The following is a 12,142-nucleotide window of genomic DNA, read 5'->3' on the forward strand; positions in this document are numbered from 1 at the left end:
ATAGGACTACATAGGCACCTGAAAATCAAAATGCTGAAAATTTAATATAAAAATAAACTTAAGTTAACTTTGATTTGAATAATCCTTAAATGTTTGTATTACTTTTTATTATTAATTACAGTTACTGGTTTTCAAGTCACGATAACAATTGGTTCTGTATTTTGTGTATAGATTATTTAAAATGTGATGACTGAATTGCTGTTAAAAAAGAAAAAGCCAAAAGCGACGGGATACAGCGCCAGCCATGTAGCAATGGCCACTTCAATCCTCAGGGTGGCAGTAGCGATTGGCATGGGTTTAATCGTCAACCACTTACATCCACAGAGGAAGAAACCGAGAACTTGGGGATTTTTCGACAAAGTTTGGGAACACTGCGCTCTAGACGGTGTCACGGATAATGTCGGCTATTTAATATGTTCGTTTCAGAATATTCGACTTGACTGGAGTCGTCATTGGTGTGTGACAAACAACGGGAATTGGATTGAATACAGTTACTTTCATTTTGTTTTAATACGATGGCGTGCGAAGGAAATGGTATATCAGGTAAGTCTGGCATTGAAACTTTTAACTGTTTTATGTCGACAGACAGACGTTGTGTAAAGTTTCATCATTTGGAAATTTATATAAATTTGTGAAGTTATCCACAATCCAACTAGTACAACAGCTGTACCTGGGTAAATAAAATACAGCCAATTAACCCCAAAACTGTAACACTCTCTTGACAGAAATTTTTTTTTACCAACTACTGCCTACTTAAATGTGTTGTTTTTGTCCACAGATGAGAGGATCGGAGAAGCCCTGATTAAGGAGTAAGTGCCTCTCTTCCGTATTCATTCAATTTCTCTTTCTCCAGCAAAGCCGTATTGTACAGTAGACTTACATGCATGTTGATTGAATTGATTATATTTTCCTCATTTAACACGCTTCTACCTTCGACAAACTTAGGAAAACTTTTCAAAAGTATATGTAGGGGTAGAGAGAATAAAGAAAATTCGAAAATGAACCCATTCTGAAAAGAAAGTTAACAGTTCTCAACAGTTTCTGTTTTGATTGACCGCGTGCTTTTACAAGGGAAATGTTTGTACTATAGATTCAATGAAGGTAAACATGTATGTCAATAAAAAACGACACCCACGGGCATTGTTAAAATATACACGCATGATAATCTGTCATTCGCAGTCCCCACATCCGCCCGATGTACCACATAAATCAGTAGGCCTCATCGAAGAAACTGCATTCAAAATTTTGACACACTTCTGCGAATTCAGAACAAAGTGATGTAAAGACCCTGTCATGAACAGGTTCAACTTTGTAACATCTGGAAGTCCAGGAAGAACTGTAGCCTTACCCAGAAAGAAGTGCTTTGTTTTGGTTTGACAAATGTGAACGTTGGTTGCCAACTTGCTCATTGTCCCTGTTATGCTACACTACCAGAACGTTAGATACAGTTACAATTGTGGTTGTCGTTTCCACCAGACTACACAACATTTACCCGCCACTTACCTTCTTATAAAATGAATAAAATATTACATTTCCTGTCTTATGCATATTTTTTCACTTTCAAATTAATTCTGCTGGCCATCTTGAACACCCTCGACACCCCTGCTCTCACCCGTTGCTATACGTTTCAGTGTGAATTGTTTTCGTAATTTGTCAGCCATGTGGTTGCCTGGTAATAAATTAGGCCATGGTTTATAATAACTTCTTACCCAAGTCAGCTGGGAATGCTTTGATGAAACGAAAGTGCCGTGAAAAAATATTTGCCACTTTTATTCCCTTTCCTATTCATCACACCTACACGTTTTGTATCATAAAGCCAATTTTAATGTTAGAAAGATAATCCAGGAAAATACAAAATTCAATTTGTAATTGATTATTTTATTTATTAAGGGGGGGGATCCACACCTACGGCCCCATGTGAAAGTAAGTGCCCCCTCCTGCCATTCCTTTTCAAAAGTTAAAGTTTGCCTTTAAATCTATTTCAGACATTGTTGTATGACCAAAAACACAAAGTTCATGCTTGAACTCCAAATGACTAAGTCAATTACATTTGTAAAGGATAGTCAGCCAAACTCTTCCACTGCATTATCACAAATGCCTGATCTCAGTTATTGCTGCAAAGGGTGGCACAACTTAGTTGTTAGTTTCAAGGGGCAGTTACTTTTTTATGTACAGCAACAGTCCAAACCCATTAGGTTTTTGGAAATTTAAATTTATTTACTTGGGTTGTCTTTTGTAAGATTTTTGAATTTGTTTTGTAATCTGAAACAAAGTGGGATAAATACGCAAAATGATAATCAAAAATGCATTCTCACAGCAACATAATACCAATCTAGAGATGCATTTATTTCATCTTAATGAATAAATTCTTCATTTAGAAATGTTAATTTAATTTACTAATCTTTTCTTTCTTGAGATTTTTAAATTGTTTTGATAATCTGAAACCTTACATTGTTATAAATATGTAGAACGATACATCAAAAACCAGGAAATGTGTAAATACTTTTACACAGCTCTGTAGTTGAATGCACCTCCCCCACATGACTCACCCTTCCTGAGGAAGTTCAGATCCTCCAGTGATTACAGCACAATGTTCAACCAGTCTAGGGTTGTAAGTGCCATCAATTTAGTTGTTGTCTGCTGGCAGAGCAGCATCAGTGCAAGTGATGAAGAAATGATCAATAAACTGATCAAGCTGGCTGGTCACATCTTGTGACTGAAGATGGAGACATTTAAGTCAGTGAGGGACTACAGAGTTCACCGAGCGAAATTTTATCCATCTTGGACAATCGTTCACATTCTCTCTTTGACACTGCAACACCCCACTTGGTGTGAAGACGATACTGCTGGAAATGTATTGCAAACCCACTTTTTCACAGTTACTATTTGTTGTTTATTTAATATTGTTTAGTGATTAAAAAACAAATCAATAAAGCAACATTACTGAGGGGTTATATTCATGCACACATACAATGTATACAAACATGTTAATGTTTAGGACGTTAAACAAAGATGTGTGTAATTCATGTCATTACATATTTACTATAATTATAATTACGGCTGTCAAAGCAATTAAACAATTTAATCGAGTTAATCACAGCTCAAAATTAATTAATTGAAATTAATTGCAGTTTGAAGTAGTGATGGACCGAACTGCTTTTTTCAGGGCCGATACCGATATAGATTATTGGTAGTCATGGAGGCCGAAAGCCGATATTCATTTGTAGAAAAAATTTTGTAAAATTTTGAAAAATGAAAACTCATATTTATTAAACAACTTTAGTGATTTACAACTTGTTAAAGCTGTTTTAATCTTAGAAAATGACAACTTTGTTATAAAGGTACTCTGCTGTAAATTTTTCATGTACAGCATGGGGCGGTGGTTGTTTTCAAGTGCTCTATAAATAAAGTTGAGTTTAGCTTTTCATGACATGTGGCTGACACAAACACAGACATGCCTACACTGACACTCATACTCTAATTATTTTTATCACCATTTGCTTTTCAGCATTATAATCTACTTTACTTATCTCTGAAAGCCATGTCAGTACTTCTGCATGTGACAATGGGGAGCGATTAGATATAGCCTCAAGAGAAAAGTGTGATGTAGCAAGCCAAAAATGAACCAGCTTTTAAATGATCGGTCTTCTAATAAAAAAAAAAAAAAATAGGACTGATGTCGATAATCGGCAAAATGATGACAAATATCGTCCCAGGTAATCGGCCCAGCCGATAATCGGTCTATCACTAGTTTGAAGTCTCTCCAAAATATGCCACGTTTTATACATGCATATTTATATTCAATACACACATGCTTTGAGTTGCGATGGTAATTTAAACTTGAATAGCGGCGGTGGAACTGGAATTTCTTCTCGTCATGAGTGCAAATCAGTACCTCTGTGTTCATTGTTCCATCTGTTTTCTTTTTTTAATTTGTATTGCCCACCCAGCATTTATACTTTTATTGCTGCCATGTTTTAACAAGTAACACCTTTAATCTCTGTCTACTTTTCCTCTGGCTCAGATTGATGTACTAGCAAAGTCTTCCTTGGGACCCCTCAAATGCTGCTTTTTGTATTTGTTTTCTTTTGTCTTTGATGTTTACCCCATTATTTTTTTGCGTTTGTGTGTAGTTGTGAATATTGCTGCTGTAACAACCTAAATCTATCTATCTGTCCATCTCATCCAATTTGAACAGACTCCCACAATGCCCATCAAGTAATGGATTGAAACCTACCGTATAAATGTTGTTTACTTGTTCAGTGGTCTAAACTCTCATTAGTTTTCGCCACTTTCTTTTTCCAGGGTCATAGAGGAAGAGCTAAAGGATGTGCCCTCAGAAGATATTCCTCCTCTCACTCCATTGGCTGTCAAAGTACAAAGTAGTCAGGAGCAGAAGATTGTGACCCAGTTGGGCAAAATGATCAGAATAATTGGTGACAGGGTCAAAGATGACAAGGAATTCCAGGAGTAAGTTTCTTCTTTTTTTTCATGCTGTGGTATAAATGCCTATGGAATTGAAACATTTTTTTTTACATCATCAACACCTTGACTTTTTCCTGTTGCATGACAGTGCAATTGATGGTGTAGCTCTTGTGGAAGGATCCAAGTGGGAGAAATTCAATAAAGTGGCGGACAAAGTCTTTGAGCAGGGCATTACCTGGGAGAGAATAGCTGTGCTCTTCTATGTTGCCGGAAAGCTAGCACTCAAGGTGGGTCTGCATTTTTTTTTCACCCCACCACACTTTTGCTTTCTCCTGTTTAACAAAGGAGTCTTTTGTTGCCTTTCTGTTCCTTGCCCAAGGAAACATCACCAGAAAGTTCACCCTTGTGCGTGAGGATGTTGGCTTAACTTTGGTCGCGATCTCAGTGGGATTTAAAAGTTGTCAAAGCTGTGTTTTCTTTTGTTGTTTTTTTTGTTTTCTTTGTTATTTTTTAAAGGGCGCTTGTGGCTCATGCTCACCAGCCGTTCAGGATGTTTCTGTACTGCTTCTCTTTACAAGGGTCGCGGGGGGGTGCTGGAGCGCATCCTAGCTATCTTCAGACAGTAGGTGATGTACACCCTTGAACTGGTTGCCAGCCAGTCGCAGGGCACATGTATTGCGATTAGTTGGGTGATTAATATCAATAGTAAATGGTATAGATAAATTATCGATCCAAAAAAAACAAACAAAAAACGACGCAGCAAATCCGACCTATCACTGCCCAACTTGTCACAAACTCCCTCCCATTGAGCAAATACAACCTGAGGCTTGCGCATGCGCTGCTGAGCTAGCGTGACTCAAAACAAACCCCCCCAAAAAAACGGTTGGCGTAAGGTGGACTTACCGGCCGACTTGAGGAAACGTCCCTCAGTTCCATCACACGGGAGCTCCGGAGAAGAGAGGCAGGCTTGCTTATTAGTTAAGCCGATAACAAGCACCCTTCCCGGATACGCACGGTACGAAATGGTCCATAGCTCCAGCACACAAGAGCTCCGTCGCAAGGCAGGCTGTACATTTTAAAATAAAACAAATCTGAATTCAGGCTTTTTTCCCTTTTTTATTTTCAATTATATATATATATATATATATATATAAAAATGAACGTCTTACAAAAGCTTTTTTCTTGATTTATTTTATTGTTTCTTAAAGCCAAAAAGCTGACAATTGAAATGACTTTGGTTTTTGTGTCATGTATATGTATATGTATATATATATATATATATATATATATATAAATGAACGTCTTACAAAAGCTTTTTTCTTGATTTATTTTATTGTTTCTTAAAGCCAAAAAGCTGACAATTGAAATGACTTTGGTTTTTGTGTCATGTATATGTATATATATATATATATATATATATATATATATATAAATGAACGTCTTACAAAAGCTTTTTTCTTGATTTATTTTATTGTTTCTTAAAGCCAAAAAGCTGACAATTGAAATGACTTTGGTTTTTGTGTCATGTATATGTATATATATATATATATATATATATATATATATATATATATATATATATATATATATATATATATATATATATATATATATATATAAAATACAATACAATACAATACAATACAATAAAATAAAATAAATCAAGAAAAAAGCTTTTGTAAGACGTTCATTTTTTTTTCCCCAAAATATCAAATCACTCTATTTGAGGAAGAAATTATGGCATCATGGGGAAAGAAAAACAAAAGAACATTTCAACACAGCTTTAGTGCTTTGTTGCCACCACCTTTGGGTTTTATAACAGCACATAGACTCAGAGCATGAGAAAGAAACAGCCACGGATGTGCTGCTGCAGACGACACACGGACCGCTCTATTCAGGAAGTCAAAATACGGAAGTGGTTTATGAGGCTGTTTCGGGAATTTCAGAATTCTGATGGATTAGAATTGTTTTGTATTTTATTAGATGGCGTGATTTCAGTTATGAGTGGATAATAGAATTGATTATGCTATTGATTATTCCATCGATTACTCTGTGTAATCATGGCCCCACCTCCACCTGGAGACCTGTAACGACAATATGAGATCATAAAGGGTAAGGAAACCCTCTCAAACATTACAAAACTGTACTAAGCCACACCCAGACCTTCATACTACAACAGAACATTTACTAATACGTTGACCACCTTATTTAGCTACATTAGACGGTCAAAATATGAACTAATTCAGACATTCTCAAAAATGAACTTTCCTACTGTACCTTTTGTAAAAGCGAAATGTTTTACTATACTTGTATTGGATCTCATCAGATTATGCAGTTGAATTTGTGACATGGATTATTGTATATAGAAGAGAACAACAATAATCAAAAATGTTCATGATTCTAATCTGTTGCTGAGCGTATAAACTTTTAGAAACGACAGTAAAGGGCATTTTGATTCTGATTTGTAAACCGTGCAGCTGAAATTTGGTAACAATTTTTGTGTCTGTGTCATTCTCTCTGTGTCCACCAGATGGTGGAAGCTCATCTGCCACAGTCAGTGAAGGAGCTCCTGATTTGGACAGTGGACTTCTTTCGGAACAAACTACTAAAATGGATTCGGGAACATGGTGGATGGGTGTGTTCATGTCTGATTTTCTCTTGAGCACTTCATTTCCCACACTATACACATCTGATAATTATTGGTAATAGCGTGTTTATAGTGTGCTTCTTTTTTTGCTTAGTATTTTTCAATTGATAGAACATCAATGTCATTAGGATCAAATTAGTTCAACACAAATAATAATTTTCTCTCAGTTTTTTACCAAGAACCCATGCAGACCCATTGAAAATCTGTCTGAGTAGCAGTTCATGTGATCTGAAAAGTAGGGCTGAACACCGATCTGATCGACTGGACAGGCCGATATTTTGCATTTTATCCATAATTTGTCATGTCAAAATTAGCTGTTAAATCAATTACATCATTGATCGAATTTGCGAGATAAGACATTACGCAAACACAATCTCCTTCATTCCGGGGATTTTCCATGTTGTCATTGTACATGTTTCAGACCAACAGCAAAAATATTTTTAGCCTTGCCGCTTGTCTTCCAAGTGGGAAGCCTTTGCGGTAGCAGGCGGAAATAGCGCACATTCAGCCAATCATAGATGCAACCAGCAGGCATGCGTGCCATTTAAACGAACAGCCAGGCTTAATTTGTCGAATCACTAAACTTAAGTAATTGCATTGAAAAACTGAATTTGATTTCCAGTTTTTTTATTATTCTTTAATTTTAATAATTACTTTGAAAATCTGAAACATTGTACAATTTGAATTCATTTGAAATCAAATGTAAGCCCATAAAATGTTTTGGATTTTCTCTGAAACTGTATTTGGTCCACACTGAAAATATAGTCTGTACATTTTCGCATTCAGTTTTACAAAACAATTCCAATCTTTTCCATACAGATTCAGTTTTGCTTTGGCTTAGAATGTGAAAAGTCAAGCAAACTGAATTTATTTTGAGCTCTTAATTCGTATTGGTAAATACAGTTTAATTTTTTTGAGGCTTCAGTTACAGTTCAGTCGCCTCAGTGAATTCAAATGCAAATTGTACACATCAGATTCAGTTTTTCAATGTAAAGATTCAAATTAATACAAATTCAATTTATGTCATTCAGATTTTCAATGACATGATTTTCAAGTTTAGCGATTCAATTTGAAGTATAATTCACAGATTTGATTTTCACTTCAAAAAATGGAGGAGGGGGCATATTTCATCAATCAAAGTTTTTTTGTCTTAAATGTAATTTTTGTTTTTCTCCAATGTGTTACTACACAGGCGTTAATGTGACAGCAACATTTTTCACCTTGTTTTGACGTCTACCAGTGCCAAGAGCCAGTGGCGCAAAAAAATATGTATGCGGCATATGAGGCGTATAGGGGCGCCACGCTAGCGGGGGCGCCAAAGCGATGAGAGCAAAATACTTTTTGAGTGGGTATTTTATGTCTTAAACAGTGGTTTGTTCACGGGTATGGTTTGATCTAATCACTAATACTAATAGAAGCACGTCTCTGATAGGCGCCCCTCTGCTCTGTGAATGTCACTGGCGCATGCCCCCCTCCGGCACACCGCGCGCACACATAGACACAGACAGAGTCCAGTGCGCGTGCCCTGGAGAACGCGAGCGGCGATTGTTAACAATTCAAACGTCTGATGATGCTAAAGATGGAGAAGCAAAATATAAAGTGCTCAGGGGCACAAAACCGAAAACGAAAGCGGGAGAGGCAGAAAGACTATGCAGGCACAAAAAACAGCTTTTCAAAGTGGTTAAAAGATAGTAGTTAAGTTGTGATGTGTCAGCGTAGTAAGAGCCATCAAGGCTCAATGAAACGTTCAATAAAAGTTTGAAATACAAGTGCTATATTCCCCCCAAAATGTATTTGTAGGCTACATATAAAAAATGAAATAGTTATTATTTTTAAATTTTTGGTGAGGGGGGGCGCCTGTTATGTGTCTGCATAACCCCCAGTCAGTAGGTAGTTGCCCCCCCTCGCTAGAGCTTACAGAGGCACTGCAGCAACAGTACTTCATGCTATGCATCAAGATGCCAACGCAGTAAGAAGGCCAACTTCAAAATATACCTTATCCAACTAAATAATATACAGACATCAATACCTCGGTAAGCTTTTATTTTGAAGTTGTTCCCGGCAGCGAGTCGCTGCATATCAGCGTACTTGGCTAGTTTTTCAGACCCTGAAGCATTGCAGTCACGAACTGTTGCTACTTGCTAGGCTATAAAAAGCAAGCACACAGGCACGGGGAGAACATGCAAACTCCACGCAGAAAGCCTGCACCTCTGAACTGTGAGGCCATCGTGCCAACCAGTCGGGCACCGTGACATCCAGGGTTGTTATAGTTTTAATTTTAATTGTAGTTAGTTTTATTTCGATTCCAGAGCGGCTTTGTTAGTTTTGAATACTTATAGTTATTAAAAAAACACCTAGTTTTAGTTAGTTTTAATATTAGTTTTTGTTTTTAAAGAAGTTGGTGTTTTACTTGTGTGCCAGATTAGAAAAATACATTGGTAAGTATTGTATAGTAAAAAGTGGATGTTTGGCTTGAATTCTCAAAGTATTAAACCCAGTTGTACAGTGTACTATTTTTTTGTACGCTGTATAATTTTTTTACATGTGAAACTAAAAAAACTAAGCCTTGCATTTCGGGCTGAGTTAAAGCTACGTCATCTGATTGCTCTTTGATATTGGCTGCTGCTTGATTGACATTGCTTTTGGGCGACACGTATTAAGAGGATCAAACCCAATCAACTCCAAAGGTTCATCTGTTGAATTAATTGCCAAAGATAAAAACAGAGGACATTTTCGTTGTAATTATAGCTTTATAGTTAGTTTTTATACATGTAAAATGTTTTTTTTTTTTTTCGTTAAGTCACACTACAGCCTTTGATGCTGGCCTTGACAATTAAACAAATTAGGCTAACTCAAATGTGCTGTTTTAAGCCTGGTGTGGGTGCCACATGTGATCGGGCTCCAAGATTGTGTCAGAGTTCTTCATTGGCCTGCATGCCTACTGATGACTTGACGCTTTATAATATATTCCTTTGCCTCCATGTTTGTCACCCCTAATGGTTGTGTTTGAGTTACTAAATGATTATTAAAAAAAGAAAAAGTTTATTGCTACTTTTGCGAGGTACATCCTTCGGTGTCCTGCATGCCTACCGAAGACGTCACGTCAATGATCCATTGCTTTGGGAATCATTGTGATTCATGGTCGGAGGGAAAACATGGACGTCTTTTAATAAGAAATATTTGCCTCAAGGTTTCTGTATTCTATTTCGAACATTACTTACCAGTTCTACACTTTTTTCCACTCACTCTGTCCTTGTTTTTTCTGTGCAAAACCCCCTGCAGACATGTCTGTGATCTTAAAACATCTGTAACCTTTCATCACTCTGTTTCCATTCCTATAATACAGTGAAACATGTGTGGTACCACAATCCCTATAATACAGTACAATACAATACAAATATATTTAATTATATAGCACATTTCACAATACCAACAATGTGTACTTACTTGCATTGGGCACGTTCGCGAAGATAAAGAGAGAAGGAGATGAATAATATGAAGATAAATAAAACCATAATAAGTCCATTATAAGGAAAGCATATTTGAATAGTAATAGTGTTTTTTTAAAAAACATCGGGTTTGGGGCTGGCAATTTTTATGAAGAGGGTCGAGCAGAGATCACGGCCAGAAGCTGGGGGCCTGACTGGCAAAAAAGGGTCAAATGCCCAGCTCTGATGATCACAATGTGTCATGATGAGTCACATCCATTAAGATTTGGTGCTCAAACAACAATGTTTGTATTCTGGTTAAACAATAGGTTTGTTCTTGTCAACAGATTAACAGTTTCTCCGACTTGGCAACATCCTCCATGAAGACCGTAGGATTGAACTCCCAATTCTATAGCCTTGTCATCATCTTCTGCGGTGGCCTCGCTATAGGAAGTTTTATCACCTGGAAGATGACTAAGCACTCCTGAGGACCCTCACACAACAGGATTTAAGGATTTTATGTGTAATTTTGAAAACATTTGGCACCATTGTGGCAAATACAGAACTTGGTCTTTTCATACTTTTAGTCATACTGTAATTTTCCAACACATTTTGTTGGTTGTCCTCAATGGGATTGTGAGACACCAAATTAAAAGAAATATATTTCAGGCCCAGTTAAGATGGCATTATTGTTGTTGTTGAATATTCTGAAGAAAATGGGAAAAAAAAGATTGGCGGTCATATTTTTTTTTTATTTGTGTAAGAAAATATACAAATGAATGTTTAAAATATTATTGACAGTGTATATGTCAGTAGCTTCTATAATTTGAAAGCCATTTTGGTGAACTGAAAAAAAGTTTTGTAAATTCTACGTACTACTAAAATCGCCATCAAAGGCAGGTACATTACAAGAAATAACCAGGAAAAGTCCTGTTGCTGGACAGTACTAAATCCACAAGGCAGGCCACAGGCACAGAGTGAAGGCGACCGACCCCCACCTTGTTTACACTTGAAATGAATGCTCAATAAATTCGAGTGTACGGTACGTTTTGTCGACAGTGGATATAAAAGTACACACCACTGTTCACATGCCAGTTTTTTGTGAGATAAAAAAAACTCCATTGTTCTCACCAACTGTACAACCTGTACAATGCAAAGCTTTCTTTTTGTGAGCCAGTTCTGTGGTTGCACAAGTGTGCACACTCTCTTACGAATTGTGGCATTAGCTTTTGAAGTGTTGCATACTGTGCTTCGTGTTCATTGACATTGTCAACATGGGGGTAAAGTCCAAAAGTTTATTTCAAAATGTCTACACATATTTGCACTCTTGTTAAGTACCATTTAAAAACGAAGTACAATTTGGTGATTACTCTGCAACTGTTATTGACTGTCTTTATTGGACTCGCGTGTGTGTGTGTGTTTTGTGTAGCATATGGCTGTATGCCGTACTGTTGCTGAGTTATATCCTTGTGGGAAAGTGACACAAGTTGAAGTGTATCTCCTGAGTGTGAAACAGATCTGCAAAGCACTATTTCACCTTCCTTAAATAATCATATCAATCCAGAATATTTTTTAGACAAGCAAGTTAAAAAATCTATAACCTTGTATGGCAAACAACTGATTGTATATGCTCTGCTTGGTC

General features: G+C 36.7%; 1 protein-coding gene across 1 annotated transcript; it reads left to right on the forward strand.

Moving 5' to 3' along the window:
* The first annotated feature begins 287 nt into the window (after positions 1-287).
* Positions 288-11,877, forward strand: LOC148323029 (apoptosis regulator BAX-like). The gene is made up of 6 exons (XM_088316013.1): positions 288-543; positions 779-809; positions 4,306-4,470; positions 4,574-4,712; positions 6,956-7,060; positions 10,848-11,877. Exons 1-6 carry the CDS (start codon positions 516-518, stop codon positions 10,986-10,988), a joined length of 609 nt encoding a protein of 202 aa, XP_088172139.1. The 5' UTR covers positions 288-515; the 3' UTR covers positions 10,989-11,877.
* Positions 11,878-12,142: the final 265 nt, after the last annotated feature.

This window comes from Idiotropiscis lumnitzeri, chromosome 15 (genome assembly GCF_059441095.1).
Source record: "Idiotropiscis lumnitzeri isolate Australia: NSW breed Sydney's pygmy pipehorse chromosome 15, RoL_Ilum_1.0, whole genome shotgun sequence".
NCBI lineage: Eukaryota > Metazoa > Chordata > Actinopteri > Syngnathiformes > Syngnathidae > Idiotropiscis > Idiotropiscis lumnitzeri.

Bases quoted from the DNA above. Each gene is read 5' to 3' on its own strand.
- LOC148323029 (XM_088316013.1), top strand. From the start codon at position 516: ATGGCGTGCGAAGGAAATGGTATATCAG. The intron at 4,471-4,573 runs GTAAGTTTCTTC...GTTGCATGACAG, and splicing joins GATGACAAGGAATTCCAGGA to TGCAATTGATGGTGTAGCTC. The intron at 4,713-6,955 runs GTGGGTCTGCAT...TGTGTCCACCAG, and splicing joins CCGGAAAGCTAGCACTCAAG to ATGGTGGAAGCTCATCTGCC.